The sequence below is a fragment of the Lipophrys pholis genome (assembly GCF_963383615.2).
Source record: "Lipophrys pholis genome assembly, chromosome: 17".
Lineage (NCBI taxonomy): Eukaryota > Metazoa > Chordata > Actinopteri > Blenniiformes > Blenniidae > Lipophrys > Lipophrys pholis.
The window spans coordinates 25,440,571-25,465,240 of NC_137643.1; the positions used below are offsets into that span (position 1 = coordinate 25,440,571).

Genomic DNA, 24,670 nt, shown 5'->3' on the forward strand with positions numbered 1-24,670 from the left:
CCGTTCTCCATCTTTTCATTCCTCTCCTCTCTTCTCAGACTCTCCACCTCGGCCATGGCTTCACTGAGTCTGGCTGTCAGAGCATCAGGACATGTGGGCAGTGATAGGAGAGGTCCTAGTGAGGACCAGATGGACCTGTTCAGAGTCCTGTGGTATCACATTCATTCACTGCTTGTGCAACGTGCAATCAGTTGATCTGCTCTCCTCATCAATATATATAATAATACTGTCTGTGTCCATGTCAGTATGTCTAACAGGAGTGAGGTGTGACATGTTGCTCAGCTGTTTGAGCACAGCCAGACAGAACTTCCTACTGGGATCAGGCTGAGGTTCTCCTGCTGGAACAGGCGGGGAACAGAACACTGACTGGTTCTGAGCAACTCATTTCTTTTGAAATGTAATCTTCTACACACTGTAACTAAAATAGCCTCCGTTAGATGAACCCAATAGACCTTGATATTGTTGTTGTTGTTTGAGGGCGAGCTTCAGCCAGGGAATAGAGAGAACCACGGCTCCAGCTCATCTATGTCCAAGTTAATGTTATATGAGTTAAACACAACAACAACAACAATAAATATGTTTGTCCTCCCTGTGGAAGGTAATCCCACGCTGTCCATTGTCCTGATTTGGTCTGTTTGTACAACCAAAAGCAGAACAGTGATGCAGTATCGTTGCTGAAGTCCTGACAAATGCCCCTCCCAAGATGGCGGACGCACTGACGTATGTTCCTGCCCTTCGCTGAGGCGTCTAGTGTGTATATGTCTATGGTCACTGAGGCGTCTAGTGTGTATATGTCTATGGTCACTGAGGCGTCTAGTGTGTATATGCACTGATAAAAATATTCTGCTCGATCTACTTATAAAAATCAAGGCAACTTTTTGCATCATTTATTTATGTTGACCAAGCAAGATTGTTCTTTGTTTAAACTACCTACTTATTTTCTTACATGAAAAATAAAATCCAAGTAAAATGAACATAATTTTTTCAAGTAGACTACGCAAAACTAAACTTTGTATTAATTACTAAATTTTTTCGATGTCGTAAATGAAATTTTGAAGTAAATCCAACTTGATTTTATTATGTAGTTCAAATGAAACTAAACATTGTATAAATTATTACCTTTTTTCAATGTAGTAAATGACATTTTGAAGTAAATCCAACTTGATTTTATTATGTAAATCAAACAAAACTAAACCTTGTATAAATTAATTTTTTTTAATGTATTTGACATTTTTACGTAAAATTAACTTAATTATGTCACGTACATCAAACATGACTTTGTTGTTTTCATATACTATTTTAGATATTGAAAATTAATTCTGAAAGGAAAACATTGACATTTTAACACACGGTGCACAAATAGCCATTGTATTACTTATTTTCCTGATTACTCACATGAAGTGAGAGTTTTAATTTTAATGTTGTATTTTAAATTCAGAAAGTATTCCTTATAACATATTTGAAATGCATGCCTTAGGATGATAGTAAAACTTAATAAGCCAAGTCCTTGGTTTTTCCTCGGTTGTGAATAGTGCAGCAAATGAGTGACATTGGGGGAAAAATGCATTTCTCATTTCAGAGTATCACTTTTTATTGTGCCATGTCTTGCTTTATTTATATACACAGACCATGGTGCACATCTGAACAGCACACACGGAAACAAAAATATTGTGCGTTTATCCTCGCCCAAAGGGGGCTTTACCAATGATAAAAAAGGAAAGGCCTCCAAGCAATCAGGACTTTGCCCTATCAGACCAGAGACATATTTTACAGCCAATCACAACAACACTTATAAAAAGATGGCTGCTTGTTCCCCCCAAAAAACTTCCTCCAATCAAAGTAGAATGAAACATTTGAATCATCTGAAAACATCTGACAAGATGCAACAGGCGACAGGCAACCCGGTAAAGACATCTTGACTCGTGTGTTCAGTTCTGCCTTCTGGCCTCAACCTGAGTTCCATCAATCAAATGGCTAGTTCAAGCTATAATACAAAATACAAGTTAAATCAAATGCCTGAGATTCTAGTGGTTTCTAGGCTAGAACTGAATTTTTTAGAACATTTAAAGTTCTTTTGTTGTCCACATTGACAAACAAACAGCAATGAAAAACACACTTTTATGAAAGTCTGAACATCATAAATCCAATTTGGCAAAAAAGTACCTTAAAAAAATAATACCATTATGGCATGGAACAAAGTTAACAAGATTTTTACCCAAAGAATTACTGTTATTTCACTGTAGAACAGTCAGATTTCTTAAATACCCTTATAACCTAAAACAAAAAGCAGGTTTGCTTGGGTCAACCAGAGCCATTTAAAGTTCAAAATAATGAGGAAATCCCCCCCAAAATGGGCACTGTACACCAGCATCAAAACCTCAAAGCTTGCAGTGTAACCTGAGAGAGTGCATTATAAAACAAAAAAAGGGTGTCACTCAAGCTCTCAACCTTCAATGTAGTGTGTGGCTTTAGGCATGAAGACTGACTTTAAGATCATGCACCTTGGAGGACATTCTTTTGTTGCCATCCTCCTGCTCAAGGAAGATCTTCTGAAAGACCTCGAAAGTGTACTTCAGTTTCTTAGGGTAGCTTAGTTCCAGGGCATAGATGAGGCCCATGAGGTAAGCACAAGCATGTGCCACATTGGGAACCCCAAAAAGTACTTCAGTTCCCTCGATGGCGACCCCGACTTCTGTCTGGCCTTCGCTCCCAGCTTTGCTGACCACAAAGATGTTGAGAACAAACGTCGTAAGGGCATCCTGGACATTTACAGCATCATCATCATCATATATCTGCGGAATACACAAAAGACAATCAAGCCTACATCTTTATCAATAAGAGGGATGCACAGAATTCTTCATCATTATGTCTCTTATCAGCCAGGAGAAAAGACAAGTGTTGTGAAGGTATAAAAACACATAAACAATCAAACAATCCCTCTTAATCTACAAGATGTATTTCACCTACAGTAAATGTCATTGTGTTGAGTTGTGTTCAGTGCTCGCCACAGAACACGGGCATATCGCCAATGGAGACTCGTGGCTTGGTAAGGATGTGTGAACAATTTTCTCTTATTAACATTTAAATTAATAGGAATCTCAAAATAAAAGAGATAATATGGCTTACTTTGCTTAGTTCTAGCAGGCTTATAAAGACCCTATTGTATTGTATAGTGCATGTATTTATTTTCATAAGTTAAAATACTTACCAGTAGTTTAAAAGCTGACGGCAGATAATTACTTCAACCTTTAGCTGTCCTAGAATTAAATGTTTTGTCTCAAACAGGAGGGCTTTAAATTAGACTGCTAGCGGAGGTATATCTTATTTACCTGGTAGTCCTGGATTAAATCCTCCATATTTTCTCCAAGATAGAGAATAAGGCCTCTGATTACAGCTTCTCTTCGGGACTCAATGCTGTTGTCCTACAACAAATTAGATATGAAAGAATGTTATGTACAGATATCATATAACTATTTACAAATGAGTTTATGTTGTAGCTATAAGTACCTCATTTAACATGTCAAGGGTCACATCAAGCTTCTTCCCCACAGCTCCTCCCTTCCTCCTGTACAGGCTCAACAGTTTAGGTGAGAATTGATCCAGCTTCCCCAGGAAGGTGGACTGCAATGGCTTCAGTGTGATCCTCCGAAATTCCTCCTCAATCTAAGAGACGAAGACAGAAAAGGAAAAAAAAACATCACAAGACACAGAAAAAATTTCAGAAAAACAGGGAAGGAAGATGGGTATTAAAGTAAGAACTAAATAAATCAATGAAGTCAAAAGACAATTTCAAAAGCCATTACACCCTTCATTTTAAAACATTTAAGACAATATTAAAATATACATACTTGGGAAGGCTCAAAGAGGGCAGGCCATCGAGCTCTGATGTCAATCACTGGTGGTTTATTGAGGATCACATCATTTCGACGGAGTGAGAATGTTTTTGCCATCTTCTCACTGACTAACGTCTTGTTGTCTCTCCTCTTGTGCTCATGAAGAAGCTCCACTCTCTCTTTTTCAAGGGTTGCCTCAGTTTCACCTTGAGGATGAGATGGGAGGTAGTTTACCTCAGATTTCTTTGCCTTCTTCAAGTTTTTTGCTGGAGTTTTATCTGCAGCTGATTTTCTCTTCAGACAGTTTACATTTAGCTCTGTCAGTCCAAGGTGTTTCAACTTTGCTCTGTAATTCCCAAGTTTGTATTTCAAGCTGTTGTGCCAACTATATAACCCGTTGAAGGACACTGGGTCTCTCAAACATGGGTGCTTCATAACCAAGGCCTCTGCTACCTGCTCCCTTTGTGCCTTAGAAGGATAGGCAGTGTAGGCAAAGATGGTCTCTGCAAGTTTGTCCAGAATGTTGGATTTTACAGCAGGATTGTTGAGAAGGGTTCCATCCTTCTTGTGAGCTTCATTGGCAGCTTGTAGAATAAGCTCAGTGTCAAGGGAGAAGGTAGGTACCTCAAACTGAGCAGGCCAAGACTCAGAACGAAGGGAAGCAGTGCTTCTTGGAGAACACAGAATAATGGTGTCAGAGGATGCAGAACATGAACCTGCATCCTCTGAAGAATCAACACCACTGCTACCAAAGCCAGCTCGGACTCCTTTAACACTCAGAGAATCTTCAATCGTTAAAATGATCTCTGGTTCCACAAGAACCACTTTGATGGTGTCTTTGTCCTTTATTTCGTTAGTTTGAAGAAGAGTGAAAAACTGTCCATCAAAATCTTGATCCTGGAACTGCAAACTAAAATCTTGCTCAATATCAAATGTCTCTTGAACAATAGTCTGTAATTCGTTCACAGTTTGGGGGATTCCAGATGGCAGGGAAAGTTTGCGAATTTCTTCTTTCAGTATGACACGAAGTCTGGCCGACATATTGAGTCTGTCTAGGAGGGGAAAAAAGAGAAGAAATCAATCACTGGTAAATATTAAAGAAAAAAATGAACCATTTCAATTTCAATTGACACAAAGCTAAAAAAATTTTTTTATCATGAATTAAATAGCAACAACACAACAACAAATGAATTAAGCATTACTTGTGTAGCCTTGATCCATTACAATTTCACTTCAAATGAGTTTAAAAATAAGAACCACACATAGGTCACTTTTCAGGAAGACAACTCAGTGACATTTGGGATTTCCTTTTTTTTTAGATCTTAGATTGTAAACATAATATATACTGTATTTACTTAACTACCTATTCTTGAATAGGAAGGTGACGCTTCAAAGTGACATATCGCTTTCCCTCAACAATATATGCTGCAAGAGGGTAGGAGTCTGTTAGTTCTTGTTGCTGGAGGACTGTCACTTGTCGTGTGGATTCCAGTTCAAAAGATCGAAGATGTTCACTGTACCATGACACTAGACACTTGACAGCAAATACAGGCTGGTCATGAACAATGAAGATCAGACTCAGTTCAACAAAATCTGGAAGCCCTCCAGTGGATCCATAGGGTAAAATCATTCCCACTGAGTAACTGGTGCCAAAGCAGGTCACTGTATTGGCCACCTGAATATACATCTCCCCTGGAAACTTCCTTTGCTCTGCTTCCTGTAGGTTTTCCTTTAGGACATCTACAGGAACTTTGGAAACATTTGAGACACTGAGTGCAGGTGTCAGTAAATCTGTGCCATGCAGGTGGTAAGCGAGCATGAACTGATGCTTAACAGCAAGAGACAGTAAAATGTTGCGAAAACAGCTGGTATGTCGGACAACTCGCTTGAAAAAACGATGTTTTGCCTCGAAGCGCATCGTCCACAGAGCTACAAGTGGTCCAAAAGCCTTGATTAGTTGGGGATAATGCTCAAGGAAATGGTGCTTCGGTAGAAGTCTTGCTTGTGGGAAAACCTGCATATACGTATCTATGCCTGTGCTCTGAAATCTTGACGTCAAGGTATCGAATAGTGTCATTGGTGTGAAGTGGAGAAACTACCACTTCAACAATGTCTTTGAGAGTCATCAGAAGATGCCATGCTGGTTCACTCTCTGGCACTTTATATCCAATGATGAAAGGAAGAAGACGCAGTAGGCTCCAATTTTCATGAGCGTTTCCACCGACACTTTTTCTGCTGGAGATATTCAGTGGGACCGGCTGCGGGCTGTCAGTATTGTCACTCCATTTGTAGGGGAAGTCTCTGATTAGGTCATTGAGTTGAGACAAAGAAAAGTAGTTTTTCTTTATGAAAACATTAATGCACAAAGCCAACTCAAGAGGTACTATTCCCTCAAACAGGTCATGGAGCAAGTCTGGTGGATACCCAGACAAAACATGAAAATATTTCGGTTTATTAGTTAAGGCACACTGCCTTTTCACACCGAAGCAATGAGCGCCAGTGGGACTCTCGAAAGCGGCTTGTACATGAAGAGAATGTTCCTGCTTTATTCTTGCTTGGAAGGACCCAGTTCTGACTTCTTTTTCCTGAAACTCTGAGTGCCCTCCTAAACAAAACCTACAGACAAAAGATCCAGAAAAGCTTTCCAAGAAGCCGCCGATTGAATGGGCACCTAAATTGTCTGCTATTACACTAACAACTGTACCCTTGATTTTCTTTTCAAAAACAGGAATAAACAGCCCTTCCTCTTCCAACTTAGCAAGATCTTTCAACAGTGGCTCTAGCACTGCCTCATAGCCATACTTTTTTACATCCACAGACTTGCACAGCACAGCTAAATAAATTGACTAGAGTGTGGAGCGAAACTGTGGTGGGACATTTGCCAATACCCAGTAAACTGCTGTGATCTTGTGTTTTTTCCGAGATGTTCCAAGTGGGTTGCAAATCTCAAAGTCATCAATGTAGAGAAGGAGGGGCAGAGTTAGGTCTCCAGTGGACAAAAGGGCATTTTCTTTGCAATAAGTTCCATCCTGAAATGACTCGTACTGTCCCTCATGAGTAGTGAATGAAGTGTTGAAAGCTTTCTCCTGGATGTCTTTCAGGCTCAATAACTGTGACAATAACTGAAGAATAGGAACATACTGTAAAGTTCGACGTCCCTTCTTGTCCAGAATGTATTCAACAGGCTCAATCACATTAAATGTTCTCTTAAAAAACTGTCATCTTTTATAAGATGTGGAAAGGGGGCCGTCAGCTCTCAAAGCAGTGCTAATGGGGCTTGATTCACTCAACTGTTTGACTAAATCTGAGACAACTTGATCTTCAAGCACACAGTCATGTTTCCTCAAACATGAGTTTACAGTCTTTCTTATGCCAGGACCTGACACTGAAGTTGATATAAACTGAAGCTCTGTGACTACTTCAGTAATACACTTGCTTGGCACATGATAAATGCTCTCCAATTTCAATAAAAGGTGACCTAATTTAATTTCAATTTCTTCCTCTTTCAATTCTTCAGCCTCAGACTCGCCTGAACATTCATATGCCCCAGAACCATGTGCTTCAGCTATATCATCTGTAATGTTTGATTTATTCCCATACTTCTGTATAATATGTGCCTGAAAATCACTTAAAGTATGTGCTTTGTGTTGTCGGGATCTGTGTGACGCAAATGTCCCATAAACATTCGTGGAAAAACCCCACTCTCTAAATACACAGGTCACAGTTTCATTTTTCCGAAGATGAACTCCAAGATGGTGAAAATAGTCGTTTTCAGTAAAGAAACAAGAATTGCAGAGTTCACAACTGAACCGGATTACTTCTGTTACTGATTTGTCTGTTGAATGTTTCCTTGACAAGTGCGTTTTAAGTGCATTCCAGGTTTTGAAAGAGCAGGGACAACCTGCATGTAAACAGGGAAGAAATTCGCTGTGGTCGTGCCTTAACCTGTAGTGCCTCAAAAGTTCACTTGCTTCAGTGACAACAAAAGGTACAGATCTTGCAAATCCATCCCATAAAAAAAGATCCAACTGTATCTCGGGGGAGCAACTTTGGTGGTCTTTCTGGTAGAGATTAATGTGGGACTTGGCTGACAAATTTTCCATGTATGTGGGAATCCAGATTGCAGTCAGGGGCTTGGCTTCTGTTTAGCAGCATTAACTGTCCAACCTCAATAGAAAAAAAATAAAAGGAAAACAAATTTCAAAATGTGTTGCCATTTGACCATTTACAGTATTAATCAATGGGACAACAGGTATAGGGATTACCACAGCAGATTTCTACTTTCAACATGCTAAATGTAGAGCTCCTTCAAAGCCTGAATTGCATCAAAACAAACAAACAAACAAAAAAACTACTTTACTACAAATCAACATTGACTCTTTTCAATGTTTAGTAAAAGATAATATCAAACAGGTATCCAACCGTGTAATCCCACTTATTTAAACATATCTGTATTGATTATCAGAATTTCAAAACAAATATACAATGTGTTATTTAAACAAGTGTCTATTCACAACAAAAATAATATATATTCAAATAATTTCCATGCGCAAGTTGTACAAAAGAATCAGTTCTATATTGCAGTTGATATGTCTTAAACCCTTTCAGTTGCAGCTCAAATATTCTTGTGAGGCAGATGATTGTTCTGGAATATATGACTGAGCAGGAGCATATGAAATTGAAGAACTGAGAAAATAAAGAGCTTCACTTCAGGACCTTCTTTAATTAGAGTAAAAGTAATCTGTTATAACATTTATTTGGATAGCCTCATGTTATAGACATAATGATTATTTTCACAGGTAATCAGACAGGATTCAAAGTAATGTTCTCAAAACAATCACGTTAACCTATGAAAATTAAAAAAACTTTTTTTTTTTTTAAATCATAATTTCAAATGTCAAACGTTGTCTGCTTTATGAGCTAACTGATTAAATCAAACTATTGCCCACTTTCCCACTATAATCAGTCAAGTGTTTGAACTTACCTTCATCCAGTCTACTGGTGAAGATCTGTGAATCACCTGGAAGAAAGAAAATATTGTAGTTATCGTCCAGAGAATAAAAGAGACCAACACCATAGATTTTTTTCTTTTCAAATATAATTCACAACCTTATCTAAACAGAATTACTTTTTTAAAAAACAAAGGGAAAAGACTTTGGTAACTTTTAATGTATGGTGTTTTTCAAATGTATATACAAAATTCCCTCCTAAAATATTTCAATCTAATATGTCAAAATAATGAAACAAGGATCTTGAGACAAGCATTTCATTAAATTCAAGTTGGAAATTAACACACACTGAGCACCCTATTTGTACATTTCAACTGTTATTTTCAGAAACCCTGTGATAGAAATGCCTGACTGTAAGTTACTGGTTCTGTGGTCACATCCGTCAGCTGATAATGCTCATCAGTCAACCTGTTATATTAATGTCACTTCAGTAACTCCCAATGAGGATAGAGGCCCAGCAAAAAAAAAGTGCTGTACTCATGGTGGGTTAAGATGAGATAAGACTTCTCATCTCGTGTTGATGTTGAGTTCCTCCATAAAAAAACAAATTTTATTCATTTTAACAGGTCCTAGACCTGTTAATGTTCATGTAAAGTGTCCTGAGATAAGGCTTGTTGTGATTTGGCCAATACAAATAAAGATTGATTACTAAATTGACAGAGGAGAAATTTTAAAATAATAACAGATTCACTTTTCAGCTAGACACAGATCTACAACGGAAAGTATATGAAAATGCGCCCTATCACGAAAAAATATGGAATAACTGGTTAACATGCATCTCAAGTGCTCTTTCTGGCCTGGAATTTGTGAGCTGCAGACTTCGGCAAACAGGTGCCTAAACAGGTTCCTTGCTATACGACAGTCTCTGCGGTTACTGGCGTAATGTGCTTCGGACCCGACATGAGAAATCCGGCTCGCTCTAAGTGCGCAATAGCCAGACAATGACAAAGCCTTATAACAGGCAACCAGTAGTTTAGCGGCACAATGTTATGTCTGGACGGGTCAGTTTTGGTTAATCTTCTCGTGCTGGCTAGCCAGTTTTAACGTTTAGGTCAGATGACCGGTACCTTTCATGTTCTCTAAAACCCGCTGTTGTAAAATTGTAGTGCGGGGCTGAGCGGAAGGTTACGGTACCGCAAAGCGCAAGAATCTCCTCCCGACTGTTCCTGAGAGGAGAGTCTGTAGCTCGTTAAAAGACGCCATGTTGTGTCGCGCGCCGACGTTTCAATAAACCAGAGACGCCACGTTGTGTCGCGCGCCGACGGTTCAATAAACCAGTTAACAAATCAACCAGTGAGCCCAAAGCGGCGTATGTAAACAACAACAGACACTTACGGCCGATGAATTAATTTAATATTGCGGGCAAGTCGAGAGTAACGATCGTCACGACCAATCAGCAGACGGCTGCGTTGTCGCTCCTCCTCACAGACCCGCTTCTCGGTGCTCGGTACCGCAAGGGAGGGGTAGCGGAAAATCGTAGCCGGCGGACGCGGGTTCTTTCTGTACCATCCACAACTTTTCAGTCGGACCGCGCGAAAACCCGTCCACCCGCCCCCCCTACCCCCCTTGCGATGCTCCGCGACAGAAAGTGCGGTGGAACCGCGTCTAAAACGTACTTAATGACCAAAGGTATCCTCAGTTACCACAACACACCTCGGGTAAATTTTATTGTTTCGATAACTTCAAGAAAATGAAGTCATGTAGTCTCTAACCCACTCTTTTAAAAACTTTCCACTTACCTTATTGCCTTCTTCCTACGCAATACCGTGCCTCGTCTCCGGTATTTGAAGCTATCGCCACAGGTCCGTTGGCACTTGGGAACACTAATGGCTTATGGGTATTGTAGTATTTGGTGCTTAAAAATGCCGATTGGAACGAGTAAAGACAACAAGATCTTTTTTGTTGTGTGGATGAACTTAACAAGAATGGCTCACATTACTTAAATTATTCATGTTCCAAAAAAAAATCAAAATGCCTTGTATTTTGAATAAATATTTTTGACTTCAATACTAGATATATTTGTGTAAACATACTAACTTCAATTTTTATTGTTGATTTCACAGATTCAATTAAGTTGAATTTACTTAACCTGAAATTCATTTTTATCAGTGTGTCTATGGTCGCTGAGGCGTCTAGTGTATATATGTCTATGGTTGCTGAGGCCTCTAGTGTATGTCTATAGTCGCTGAGGCCTCTAGTGTATGTCTATGGTCGCTGAGGTGTCTAGTGTGTATATGTCTATGGTCGCTGAGGCCTCTAGTGTATGTCTATGGTCGCTGAGGTGTCTAGTGTGTATATGTCTATGGTCACTGAGGCGTCTAGTGTGTATATGTCTATGGTCGCTGAGGTGTCTAGTGTGTATATGTCTATGGTCGCTGAGGCGTCTAGTGTGTATATGTCTATGGTCGCTGAGGCCTCTAGTGTGTATATGTCTATGGTCACTGAGGCGTCTAGTGTGTATATGTCTATGGTCACTGAGGCGTCTAGTGTATGTCTATGGTCGCTGAGGCGTCTAGTGTATATATGTCTATGGTCGCTGAGGCCTCTAGTGTATGTCTATGGTCGCTGAGGCGTCTAGTGTATATATGTCTATGGTCGCTGAGGCCTCTAGTGTATGTCTATGGTCGCTGAGGTGTCTAGTGTGTATATGTCTATGGTCGCTGAGGCCTCGAGTGTATGTCTATGGTCGCTGAGGTGTCTAGTGTGTATATGTCTATGGTCACTGAGACGTCTAGTGTGTATATGTCTATGGTCGCTGAGGTGTCTAGTGTGTATATGTCTATGGTCACTGAGGCGTCTAGTGTGTATATGTCTATAGTCACTGAGGCATCTAGTGTATGTCTATGGTCGCTGAGGTGTCTAGTGTGTATATGTCTATGGTCACTGAGGCGTCTAGTGTGTATATGTCAATGGTCGCTGAGGCCTCTAGTGTATGTCTATGGTCGCTGAGGTGTCTAGTGTGTATATGTCTATGGTCACTGAGGCGTCTAGTGTGTATATGTCTATGGTCGCTGAGGTGTCTAGTGTGTATATGTCTATGGTCGCTGAGGCGTCTAGTGTATGTCTATGGTCGCTGAGGTGTCTAGTGTGTATATGTCTATGGTCACTGAGGCGTCTAGTGTGTATATGTCTATGGTCGCTGAGGTGTCTAGTGTGTATATGTCTATGGTCGCTGAGGGGTCTAATGTGTATATGTCTATGGTCACTGAGGCGTCTAGTGTGTATATGTCTATGGTCACTGAGGCATCTAGTGTATGTCTATGGTCGCTGAGGTGTCTAGTGTGTATATGTCTATGGTCACTGAGGCGTCTAGTGTGTATATGTCTATGGTCGCTGAGGCCTCTAGTGTGTATATGTCTATGGTCACTGAGGCGTCTAGTGTGTATATGTCTGTGGTCGCTGAGGCCTCTAGTGTATGTCTATGGTCGCTGAGGTGTCTAGTGTGTATATGTCTATGGTCACTGAGGCGTCTAGTGTGTATATGTCTGTGGTCGCTGAGGCGTCTAGTGTATGTCTATGGTCGCTGAGGTGTCTAGTGTGTATATGTCTATGGTCACTGAGGCGTCTAGTGTGTATATGTCTATGGTCGCTGAGGTGTCTAGTGTGTATATGTCTATGGTCGCTGAGGCGTCTAATGTGTATATGTCTATGGTCACTGAGGCGTCTAGTGTGTATATGTCTATGGTCACTGAGGCATCTAGTGTATGTCTATGGTCGCTGAGGTGTCTAGTGTGTATATGTCTATGGTCACTGAGGCGTCTAGTGTGTATATGTCTATGGTCGCTGAGGCCTCTAGTGTGTATATGTCTATGGTCACTGAGGCGTCTAGTGTGTATATGTCTGTGGTCGCTGAGGCGTCTAGTGTATGTCTATGGTCGCTGAGGTGTCTAGTGTGTATATGTCTATGGTCACTGAGGCGTCTAGTGTGTATATGTCTGTGGTCGCTGAGGCGTCTAGTGTATATATGTCTATGGTCACTGAGGCCTCTAGTGTATGTCTGTGGTCGCTGAGGCGTCTAGTGTGTATATGTCTATGGTCACTGAGGCGTCTAGTGTGTATATGTCTATGGTCGCTGAGGCGTCTAGTGTATATATGTCTATGGTCACTGAGGCCTCTAGTGTATGTCTATGGTCGCTGAGGTGTCTAGTGTGTATATGTCTATGGTTTGGATGAATAACTTTGAAAAGTGAAAGCCGGAGAACTGTGAAATGGGTTCTATTTACAAATCTGAACGAAGATGTGATTGATAGGTCTGTCACAGCTTTGTGGCGTGTATCTTCAATTTTATCTATAGATTATCTCTAAATAGCTCCATTTGTTAGAATTTTGTGGCAAAAGACGTTTGCAAAGTCATTACTGCTTAAAGTAAATGCACGAGGCTCGACTGAGCGCGGTCTTTTTGTTAGCCTGACTATAATGCTGAAGAGAAACCTGGGGCTGTTCGAGTTTTCTTCCATTAAAGATAAACAGTGGGCTTTTTTATAGACCAAGAAACTACCATCAGTGCAATTAATTAAATTAATCGCTGTATAACACATAAGTATATTTCCTGACGATTTGGGGGATATTAAAAAAGGCAAAGAGCGAGACATCTATTGTGTTTGGGAGAAGGACCCATATAAAAGAGAAGGCCAGCCGCTCCCCAGCCTCTCCTGCTCCACCTCCAGAGAGAGGTAACCTGTGTGCGCCAGGATGGGAGCCTCAACAGGCCCGAGGAGTAGCCGTGGACCAGCGGCTGTTCATAATGCAGCATCCTGGCTCTCACGTCTTTCCTCCCGGTTGCTGAGCACGGGGCTCCAGTCTACGTGTGCTGCAACTCCCCGGCCAGGCGGCTCTCCTCCCGGGGACTGATCGCGGGATAACGACTCCGGCAGGAGGCTGTGGAATGTGAGTAAATGTTTTATGCTTTCCCCAACGCATACTCTACGATTAAAAAAAAAATAGGTATGCAACACATTGCATCACTTTAAACTAGATTGTACGTGTGCGTTTTAAACCACAGCTTTACACCACGAGGAGTGACCGGAAGCGCCATCTCCACATGTCTTAGCTTAGCAATGCTACTTCCTTTAGCCTTGCGCTTTAGAAATAATAAAATGCACATTTATATGGGAAAAATGGTTTTTTAAATAAAATATCAAGGAATAAAACTACGTGTAAAATCTTAGCGAATCTGTATGGAATGAAGGTAATCCTTTCCAGGTACCTCCAGGCGAACTTTTAACTAGTTTTAAAGTCAACTCACTGTCCCATTTACTAACTTTTTTTTGAGTTAATGATTTGAAACATGCATGGAATTGTGTGCTATCTTACTAAACCTGTATGTTTCACTGTTTTGTGTTTCAGATGACTGGTGCAGACTGAGGGAATACATTTGAGCTGAAGGTGATTGATTGAGTCAATAATGTGTCTTAATAACTGGTGTGACACTATGATGATTCACTAGACTAGAGTCTCTGATTAAACCATGAAGCTCTTTCACAGTGCACTGAACACACACCACATTTGTGTGTGCCAGTCATGGTCAGCGCTGGGCCTCACTGTCACCCTTCGTCTTTCAGCAGGGTTGACCGGTGCGCTGAGACCGGGTGGAAGGACTGCCGAGACCGCGTCCAGGTGAGTTGAGTTGGGGCAGCGGATGATCTGTGGGATGATGATTTCATAGACTAGAGTCTCTGATTAAACCATGAAGCTCTTTCACAGTGCACTGACCACACAAAGTTACCAATAATATGACGAGCCTGTTTACTGCAGATCAAATATTTGGTCAATATTTCTACCCTGACAAGAGTTTGTTTTGGGTTGGATTCGGCATGAGAAGCCTCCTCAGCTCGCTGAATCATTGCTCAGAGCTGCTGCAGTATCCAGGTGAACTGGCCACTCGCTGGACGTCAGTTTCTTGCTGTAGTGGAGCTGATGTGGTCTTTTTGTTCTTGCAGCTGGTCCACATCAGGAGGAGCCGGGGCTGTCTCTCATTGGTAAGTTTAATGTTGAGTTGGTCTCATACATGTTCAAGTTTCAGGGTGACGTAGCAGCAGCATGATGTTCACTGCCTACACATAAAAGCATCTATAAAATGGTTATTTAAAGATGTCTATACAGTTCATATGTGAGTGATGCCTACATGAGCCTGTTTCAGAACATCAGCTTGATATGAGAAAGAAGAAAAAAAAATCAGTTGATCCCTCCTGTTAGTGATAGCAGCATCACACTTATGCAAGCAACTTTTAGTTATGAAGAACTTTAATAACACATCAGTGGACCAAAGAGCTGTACAAAAAGAATACATGGGTAAATGTGCAGTTTGCAAATTTACATCAAATAGATCAGATACAGACAAAACAACTAAAATGGATGCAGGTGAATCAAATTAAAAAGGATAAAGACTTTTAAGGGTTAATAAGTCTGCAGTCTACGTGGTGCTGAATGTCAATGAGAAAGGGCATGTTTTAAAAACCCACAGGGAAGGGGCAGGACATTCCTCAGCAATGACTGCAAAAATAAAATAACTCCTGAGTTGGTTTGATCTGAAAAGATACTGGAATGTTGTCTGACAGTAGCTGTTGTGCTTTTATAAAAAGTGAACTTGACTCAGAATGAGACTACGAACATGTAAAGGGTCAAAGCTGTTTCCTTTCTTTCACTGTGGATGAAGTTTATTCCACATAATGTTTCCAAATCTGACAGGTTTGATTCTTGAGTAAAGTTTCAAACATGTTCTCATTAGTATTCGGCCTCATTTGGCAGGAACGTTTTACAGACTGATCCTTAGTAACTTGAGGCCATTTTAGAAAGACGTGTGTGAATTTTGAAGTTCTGCTGCAGCTCTGAGCCGGTCTGTGATGATATGCTTTTTCGGTTCTGCTGATCAAAGCTGAAGTTTACTCGCAGCGCACTGAGACCCTCAGACTGCAGAGACCTGCTGTGTGTGTGTGTGTGTGTGTCCACGCAGTGTCTGTGGTGAACTGGGTTTGTGTGTTTTCAGGTGAGACTACAGCTGGACATGAACTGCTCCTCACGTGGGTCACAGAAGTGAGTAAACCCACTGAACTGCAGACTGAGGCGAGGAGGAGCTTGTCCCTGATGGAAGGGGATCTTGTACAGGTCCTGCAGTGGATGTGGAACTGGTCCAGACTTGGGGCGGTCCACAAACTCCCAGGAAAGAAAGTCGATGTGGAAACCAGCTCCGCAGTGAGGCTGCTCTTCAGTTTGGACTTGATAATGAAAGTTGAACTGCTTGTATCCATGTGTTGAAGGAAATTGTTCAATAAAAAGTTGACCACATGCTTTCTTGGTGGGTTTTTCCTGAAGAAAACTTGATATATTTTTTAAAACTTAAGACACATTAAATAGGTTAAAGTTTAGAAGGGACAAAGTTTTTTTTTTTCCAGTGCAGACAGGGACCTGTGTAGGATTTAGTTTGGTCTCTGATCAGGGTTAAAGCTTTATCAGAGTGTAGCTCCAACCTCTGGAGGGTAAATGATCAGAATATCTGACCTACTTGTTTAGAGAGCTGTCCTAGTTTGGTTTTTTATAAATGGACATGCAGTTATCTTGTTCATTAAACTTGTCTGAGCTACCATAACTCGTGTGTGTCCTGGAGGACTGGCGTCCTGCAGGTTTAGCTCCTCCCAGTTTCACCACACCTGCGATTGAGTTGCTCGTTATTGGGCTCTTTCACAACCTTGGTGATGACGTCATTAGATTCAGGTATGCTGAAGCAGGGCGAGAACTGAAACCTACAGGACACCAGTCCCCCAGGACAGTTTGGACACCTCTGCCATAAATGTTCCGGTGACGGGCCGTTTTCTTAATGTCAGCCTCGGTGGGACACACACACACACACACACACACAGACACACACCTCTGTCCACTTTATTAGAACAAATGAGCTCCGGTCTGTTCCTGTAGGAAGACCTGAAGGTCAAACTGAACGAACCTTCATGATGTTTAACAAACTGTCTCCAGAGAAACAAGATCTCCAATAAAGAGGCCAGAGCAGCATGGACAAGACAGACAATAGGAACTCTGGTGGTCAAACTCTGTGTGCGCGCGCGCGTGTGTGTGTTCTCAGCCGGAAGTGTGTGTAGCTGTGTGTGTGTGTGTGCGGTTTCATGCTAGCAGATCGGTTAGCTCCGCTCGGTGCTCTCAGCTCCGTGTTTTGCTCTTTTCTTCCACTTTAACTCTCCAGTTCAGTCTTTCCTCGGCTCCCGGAGTCCCGGTGCTGTCCCGGGTGTAGTTTGAGGACTGTTCCGGACCAGAGGCCGTTGTCCGGGCTGAGTTTGAGCAGGTTAGCCCGCGAGGAGCTAACAGCCGTGATGTTGACGTGGAAGGAGAGAAGCGGAGTTTAAAGTCTGTTTTTCTATCGATCGATCATCGATCCAGGTGGGAACAGGACTCGGAGCTCCTGGCAGCCCGGAGGAGTCCGAGCTGCCAGATGTTGAAGCAGTTTGGAGGTGAGGAGATGAACTAAAGTGTTTATTTCTTCTGCAGGTATCTCACACTCTTCCTCACACTCTTCATCACACTCTTCCTCATCTGAACCAGTCTGTGAGTCCGGAGAGAACAAGCATGCAGAGCACAAGTTGTTGGTGTCACGGTCATTTCCTCCAGGGCCTGGAGGGGTAGTTGGGGCAGTTGGGGGCGTGTTGCAGAGCTCCAGCACACCCTCGGGTGTGTCTGGCCCAGAGACTTGATTCTGCCCACAAGTATTTCCACTTTTCCGCTGACTCGACAGCTCATGTGTGCTGTTCCCCTGGATCCTTGAGCTGCCAAGCAGGGTCGAGTAGAGGAAGCGGCCGTCTTTATTTCAGCCATGACGGCTCTGGCTGGCAGGGCTTGGGGGTGGCTGCGCTCCTGGGGCGGCAGAGCCGACCCCCAGCACACGCCTGCTGGGATACCCCGGGGGCAGAAGCCACCGGGTGGGGGTTCCTGGACCTCGTGGATGTGGGGAGGGTGGAGGCGTCAGGGCGAGCAGAGTAGTCCAGTGGAGGAGTACTGGGAGGCCCCGGAGAAGATCCAGCAGCTGGAGGTCAAAGATGTCGGCGCAGAGGTCAAAGTGTCCAGCTGGTGGAATCGATACCTGCCTACGTCCTACCTTGGGTTGAGGAGCACTGAGCAGAGTGGACTGAGACGGAGGAAACACGGTGTTCGGAGTGGAGATCCGTGGGACGGAGATGTGGACGGAGACTTTTCTGACTATGATACTCCTCCTCCGTCTCCCACGCCGCCCTCTCCGCTGACGTCTCCGTTTCGACTCTTCATGAACAGCTGGACAGCGGACATCATCCCAGAGCACTACGAGATCTGCTTCAACTTCTTGCGACACCTCTTCGACCTGTTCGTGGTGGGCTTCCTCTGGACCGTGTCCCCCCCCACCAAGCTGGTCCTGGAGGTTCTGGGGGTCCAGGGGCCCTTGAGGCTCTGGTTCCATGGGATGGCCATGTTTTTCGTCTCCGCTGTCGGAATGGCAGGATTACTCGGTTTGATTCAGGAGTATTTGCCTCAGTTTGCATTGATCTATGGGATCATTCAGGCAGTGGTGATCTCCGTCAGCGTCCGACAGAGTGTGATCCTCGGGGTGGACGAGGACACTGAAGAAAGGCTGGATGAAGAGACGAACGAGGCTGATGAAATGAAAGACGGGAAGGAGCAGCTCCTGTTGGCCAAAGACAAGGTGAAGATCAACTAAAATGAAGGTGAGTCTCTCCATTGTTCTGGTAAAGTAGATTCAACCTTTTTGAGAAAGGAATTGGTTTCAGATTTAAACCTGGGATGAATCGTGGTTGACTTTAAAGATCACAATAACGAAATGAAAAAGACAAAACACTGAAAACTCTAACACACAGCCACCAGGACTGGAACTGTCCTCCAGTCACAATGTTAACGTGCTTTTTAACCAGAATTAGAAAGGACTTTGCATGTCTGTGCAGCAGGATTACGGCCGAGGGGAAACCACCTGTTGTCCATAAAATCAGGCAAACCATCGGCACCACATTCTCATCTATCAATAGTTTCAGTGCCTCTACAGTGTCAGAAACATTCTGCAGTCAGTCCACAGGAACAGAACCGGTGTTTAGTCTTTTCTTCAAAGGAGAATGAAATGATTAGTTTGTTTCCACGGCAGTTCGGGCTGCGCCATGTTGGATAAATCTGAGCTAATGTTCAGTACCATGATCTAGTGTGGTCACAATACCAACATTTTGGTATCGGTATCGATACCACCATGTAGTGGTGATATCGGTATCGATACCACCATGTAGTTGGATACTTTCGATACTTTTCGATACTTTTCCAAATAAAAAGAGAACACAAAAAATGTCATTAGATCCAGCCTGTCTTAAGGAGGACAAATGTCTTTAAATGGTTTGTTACTAGAGACCAGAAGAGACGTAATGTCTTCTGGATCTTTGTTCTGCATCAGAGGTTCAGGTCAGACTAGATGGAGCGACCCGGACTAAACCACTGATCCAGTCCGTCTCCTGGTTCCTGGACGAGGCTGTCAGCTGGTGAAATCAGTGACGTATCACGTTTTGGAGTGACGCGATGACATGGCTCTCACTGGCTCCGTTAACGGTGGAAAAAGAACCGGTTCTTTGGCGGTGCTCATTTAAGAACTGGCTCTGGTACCGGCCCTGAACTAGAACCTGGTTGTTGTTGGTGGAAAAGCCCTAAGAGAGACCAACTTACTCTCCTCGGTGCAAATTACAACAGTGACGCTCCACGGCGAAGGGGAAAATAAAATAAATAAAAAAAGATACCGGTACCAGCCGGGCCCAGTATAGTATCGTTTGAAAGGAGTCAGTACCGTGATACCAATACAGTACCGGTATACCGAACAACCCGACCATGATCACAACATGACTAACACCTCAGGTTAGGATGTTTGTGATTTGGTGCTGTACGTCCAAATAACGGTACTCTTTCTCTTCTTGGGCACACTTTAGAACAAAAGCAACTGGGTTCTTTTTCTCAGGTTTTTTTAACCGTGTGTGTTTCTGATTGGACATTCGTGTACAAGATGTCTTTAGCAGCGTCACTAGAAAATGGTCTAGGGTGTCTTGAAGCAGCTCCGACTGTAAGATTGATTAAATAGAAAAGTCGTAAACTGAACCTTCAAAGTAGGGAAGGCGTCAGCCTCCCGGACTGAAACTGGGAGCTGGTTCCTCCTGAGAGAAGCCTGAGAGCTCAAAGCTCTGCCTCCCGTTCTACTTTTAGTATATGATTGAGCATGACTGTCACCTCAAATGGTTTTATCGTTGATTTATATTATGTCTGCAGAAATACAGAAAAGAGTCAAAACAGAAATTCAGCTTGAGGAGGCAACATCCTCTTTGAAATCGGTTTTCACATAAAGTGTGTTCCTAATGTAGGTTTGGTTGAAGAGCAAAGATATGTCTCGGTGTGTCCAGTCATGGCTTCAGTGTAATCTTTGGGTTGAACCAGCACAGGTTTCCTCATCAGTGTGAGGCTGAACTGATGACACAGTATCTTTATGTTCTGCTATTTTAGTGCATCTAATTCAGACTCTGTAAGACGAGGGGGTGGAAAGCCACACAGTAAGACCCTGTTGAAAGTGTTTTGATCGTGTTACCAGAGCAGAAGTGTGAAACCGCCTGAACCGCAGACTGAACTGAAGGATTGACTGATTCTCTGCTGCTTCAAACCAGTGATTTATCATGACCACATCCAATGAGAGAATTTATTTAACCAGAGTAAAACATTAATGTCTGCTGGAACAATTATAAATGTTACCTTGGTTGTTCCACGTTGTTCCACGTCCCTGCTAGAACAAAGATCAGAGTTTGTCAGACTTCTTCCAGCGTTTTCCAGGTGAGAACGTGTCGATGTCTCCATGTTTCTCCTCTATGACCAAACAGTCTGATGATCTGTGGACAGTTAGTCCACAGAGGAGATGTGTTTCCTCATTATGAGCATTTTTTATGGATCATTGTTGCTGGACGTTCCCGTGGGCTCTCCACCTTCCTGTGGGCTCTCCACCTTCCTGTGGGCTCTCCACCTGCAGGAAGGTTTTTAATGGTGCAATGTGATCTGGGTGACGGTGCTCAGACTGACACCCCCACCATTTGGAAACGAAGAAGATGGATGGATGCTGCTGGTCAATGCAGCAGTTTTATAACTCGTCCCAACAAGCTGCAGTTCATCTCCATCTCTCAGGAATACAGCAGGAATAGAAGGAAAACCGATGGTTTAAAAGAAAGATGAGACTTATTATAAAGTACCATTGAAATTAGGATTTCATGTTTGATATATTCAAAATAAATTCCATGGCTGCCATTATGGTTGAGAACAGATATCGTAACAATATTGTTTAAGTTATTAGGAACGATATCTCCTTTATTCTGCTGCTGTAACAGAACATATTGAGCTTTCCATGTTCCTCCATCTGGCTTCGATTCACCAACTCACCATCTGCGCCAGCAGTTTCCCACACCTCCAGACTGTGCCTGCACAAGTATCCAAGTATGCATACTGATTATATTTTATTTTCATAAATCACAGCGTTTGCGTGGGAATTGGCGGACGAATCTCGCGCTCTGTTTTGTGCGTAAACAACTTCTATAAATGAGGCCCCAGGTCTGTTGTACTGTTCTGTCCTTGGTAACGTCACGTAACTGGTCAGAGGAGTTGCTTCAGATTTCTCTTCATACATTTTACTTCAATAAGACAAGGATTGTTACAATAGAAGTTGTACCTCTTATCAGTTATTAAAAGTGAGTATCTCTTTCAATGCCACAGAAGCCTACAGGCTGTTTCTCCTCTTGGCAGTACATCCAGCAGCTCCAAAAGTCCTGGAATCAAACCCTGAACCGAGCACACAGCCACATACTTTCACTTCAATCTTTGGCAACTTTAATCAGTCCGATTGTGTTACATGAAACCGTGTTTGTTCTCAGAATGAAAATCTGTACATAAATACACCATAGAGCTCAAAAATACATGTTACTTCAACTATAGGATTCTAAATATTAACCACTGCCATGCCAAGTATCACGGGCGTTTTTTTTAATGTTTCATGAGCTGTATAAACCAGAATATCTTTTTTTGTGTAAGATATCACATTTGTTCCTGTCAAGATGACTGACTGCAAACAAACTGAAGAAATTTATTTATTTGTTTATTCATTTTTCCCCTTGTCCTGTTCGGCAGCTTGGGCCAACAATATGATGTGATCTAGAACCTCCGGAGTCAGAACAGTTTTTGTTCTTGAACAGGAAGAGACCTGGAGTCTCCTCCTGCTGCTGCTTTATTAGAAGTTGGCATGGCTGCCGTACACGACCGGGGGGGGAACGCTCAAAGAGAGAGAGAAGAGAAGAGAGAAGACTGAGGGAGAGGGGGGAGGGGGGAGGGGATAACATGCAATATCCTTGTTCGTGCTACATATATAATTTGCAGTTATCACACTGATCCAAATACTTTCCAACTGTTAGATTAGATTAGATTAACCAGCCTGAGCAGCTCTATCTAGACAGTAACATGATTTTCTAGATTAACCAGCCTGAGCAGCTCTATCTAGACAGTAACGTGAAGCAGGAACATGAATTAACAAAGAAGCAACAACAAAAGAAAAACATGATTTTGAGAGTTTGAGCAAATGATGACAGAGAACAAGCAACTTCAGAAGCACCTTTCGTGTGTGTGTGTGTGTGTGTGTGTGTGTGTGTGTGTGTGTGTGTGTGTGTGTGTGTGTGTGTGTGTGTGTGTGTGTGTGTGTGTGTGTGTGTGTGTGTGTGTGTGTGTGTGTGTGTGTGTGTGTGTGTGTGTGTGTGTGTAGAGAGGAGCTGTAGTCCTTTGGTCATGTGATTTAAATTTAGTGATTTGTATGTCAAATTATTCTGGTACTTACCATGTGTGACCACCAGATGTCACTGTCTGACAACAGAAAACTACTACAGTACGACAGAAAAACATCCATTACTACTGTCGAGGACAGAGCAAGAAAAATGTCCACAGCAGAATTTAAAGTAAGACTAGAAAACAGAGTTCAGAGAGAAACTTGTGAGGCGGTGGAGAGAAGAAACTTACTTTGGTGATAAATACATCTTTAGAATGATGCTGATAGCAAGTAAAAGGGCGAGTACCAGGAAGTGGTTGAAGACAGAGGTTCCTAATGTTGAAGACTGGGTTGATATCAGACATGACATATATGGGATGAAAAAGTTAACTTTTCCTGTGAGACTGGAGGACACTTTAAAAAAAACTGGATTGAATATATTAAACAAATTAGCTTAGACTTAATCTGATGTGTATATTGTGTAAATCCCTGAGTTCATAGCTACAGAAGGTGAAGTGTGTTGATTTATTTTACTTTATCTGTGGCACCGGTAATATTGTTTGTTCATTAAGCCAAGACATACTTTATTCAAGTACAAGTATAGGTATGGATTATTTTTGTTGAGATGTTTTCGATGATGTCTGTGAGAGTGGTGAAGCATCTCAGTGGATATGTGTGAAGAGGAGTGTGCGCGACATATTCGTATGGGTACCAGTTGTTTGCAGAATGTTTCTTATAAAGTTCAGTAAAAAGAAAATAAGTGTGGTTTCACTCCTCCAGCAGCTCATGTCCTGTCCTGTGTCTGTCCTGCAGGTGGAGACGAGTCCTCCTGCTGTCCTGCAGGTGGAGACGAGTCCTCCTGCTGTCCTCCTGCCCTGCAGAGCGTTCCACTGCTCCACTGCTCCACGGCCACTCTGGACTCTTCCTGCTCATTTCCACTCGTCACACAAGCTTGAGTTGGGTCACTTTATTGAGGACAGAGAGCTTATAACACTACCTTCACCTGTATTTACTTTTAATTTCGTCACATGTAAGGGAAACGACACTGCGAGCGTGAGACAGAGAGACCCGAGTCGTTTTCTTAAACCCTGACAAGCTGGGACGACGGGTGATCATCAGACTTCTTTCATCATCAAGTTCAATATGCTTAAACCCATTCAGAATCTGAGGCTCAGCTGAAAAGAAGAAGAAGAAACTTGCAGGTTAAAACTTTCTTGATCCTCGGAGGGGAGGATGAGGATGAGGAAGAGCTCCAGCAGTCTCAAACACTTTCTGGAGAAGGACGAGACCTGGAGGAGCTGACGGAGGTCTTGAGGAGTTGGACGGAGTAGACGTCTGTGACGAGGCCTTACACACTGACCTGAATCCTTCTTCATCCCCCCCCCCCCCCCCCCCCCCCCCCCCCCGGTGGTTTGGGCTTCTGACCGATGTGAAGCACAAAGTGTCCTGCTGGGAGGTTCCCCCCCCCCCCCCCCCCCCCCCCCCCCCCCCAGGAGAATCCACATGCTCCCCGTTCTGAAAGGACAAAGACTCTACTTCAACTCTATCATATAGTTGTACTTTATTGTTAACCTCGCCATGTTTCTGAGTGTCGGAGATCTGTTACTCATCAGCTCCAGTTCTACACACAACACACTCCTCAACTGCACACACACACTCCTCAACTACACACACACACACACACACACACACACACACACACACACACTCCTCAACTACACACACACACACACACACACACACACACACACACCCCCAGTGTGAAGCTCCTAACATTGTGTGTACTGTGTGTGTTGGCGGTGGAGCGGGAGTTTGAAGCTCCTGCTGTGGAATGTAGGCACGGTTTAATCTTCATCACCCACAGCAGCAGCTCACTGACTGTACCCTGGCACCGCTTGGTTCTGCCTTACGTCGTCCTTTGTGACGTCACATACCACTGATATGAACCGTCACTTCCTGTCCCTCCAGGTCTGTGATGAACTACACTTTAGTGAGGCACAGCCATGTAAAGGGCGTGGTTATTGTGGCATGTT

The 24,670-nt window shown here is 42.8% G+C and overlaps 2 protein-coding genes and 1 long non-coding RNA gene across 5 annotated transcripts; 2 read left to right on the forward strand and 1 right to left on the reverse strand.

The window, feature by feature from the left end:
- Window positions 1–1,563: 1,563 nt before the first annotated feature.
- LOC308122675 (uncharacterized protein) lies at window positions 1,564–10,667 on the reverse strand. The gene is made up of 6 exons (XM_080484669.1): window positions 10,582–10,667; window positions 8,818–8,853; window positions 3,849–4,885; window positions 3,508–3,663; window positions 3,330–3,422; window positions 1,564–2,792 (listed from the first exon to the last, which is right to left on the reverse strand). Exons 3-6 carry the CDS (start codon window positions 4,872–4,874, stop codon window positions 2,469–2,471), a joined length of 1,599 nt encoding a protein of 532 aa, XP_080340795.1. The 5' UTR covers window positions 4,875–4,885; window positions 8,818–8,853; window positions 10,582–10,667; the 3' UTR covers window positions 1,564–2,468.
- Window positions 10,668–13,460: 2,793 nt separating this feature from the next.
- LOC308122668 lies at window positions 13,461–16,125 on the forward strand. The gene is made up of 5 exons (XR_013936163.1): window positions 13,461–13,729; window positions 14,189–14,227; window positions 14,404–14,458; window positions 14,782–14,820; window positions 15,828–16,125. It is a non-coding gene; the product is annotated as an uncharacterized lncRNA (long non-coding RNA).
- Window positions 16,126–16,782: 657 nt separating this feature from the next.
- cUnh6orf47 (chromosome Un C6orf47 homolog) lies at window positions 16,783–24,016 on the forward strand. Of its 3 annotated transcripts, none has more exons than XM_080485021.1 (3): window positions 16,783–17,227; window positions 17,336–18,540; window positions 23,451–24,016. In XM_080485021.1, exon 2 carries the CDS (start codon window positions 17,658–17,660, stop codon window positions 18,531–18,533), a length of 876 nt encoding a protein of 291 aa, XP_080341147.1. In that variant the 5' UTR covers window positions 16,783–17,227; window positions 17,336–17,657; the 3' UTR covers window positions 18,534–18,540; window positions 23,451–24,016. The 3 variants fall into 3 exon arrangements, with proteins under 3 accessions (XP_080341147.1, XP_080341149.1, XP_080341148.1); XM_080485023.1 differs by having other exon boundaries at window positions 23,481–24,016; XM_080485022.1 differs by having other exon boundaries at window positions 16,783–17,132.
- Window positions 24,017–24,670: the final 654 nt, after the last annotated feature.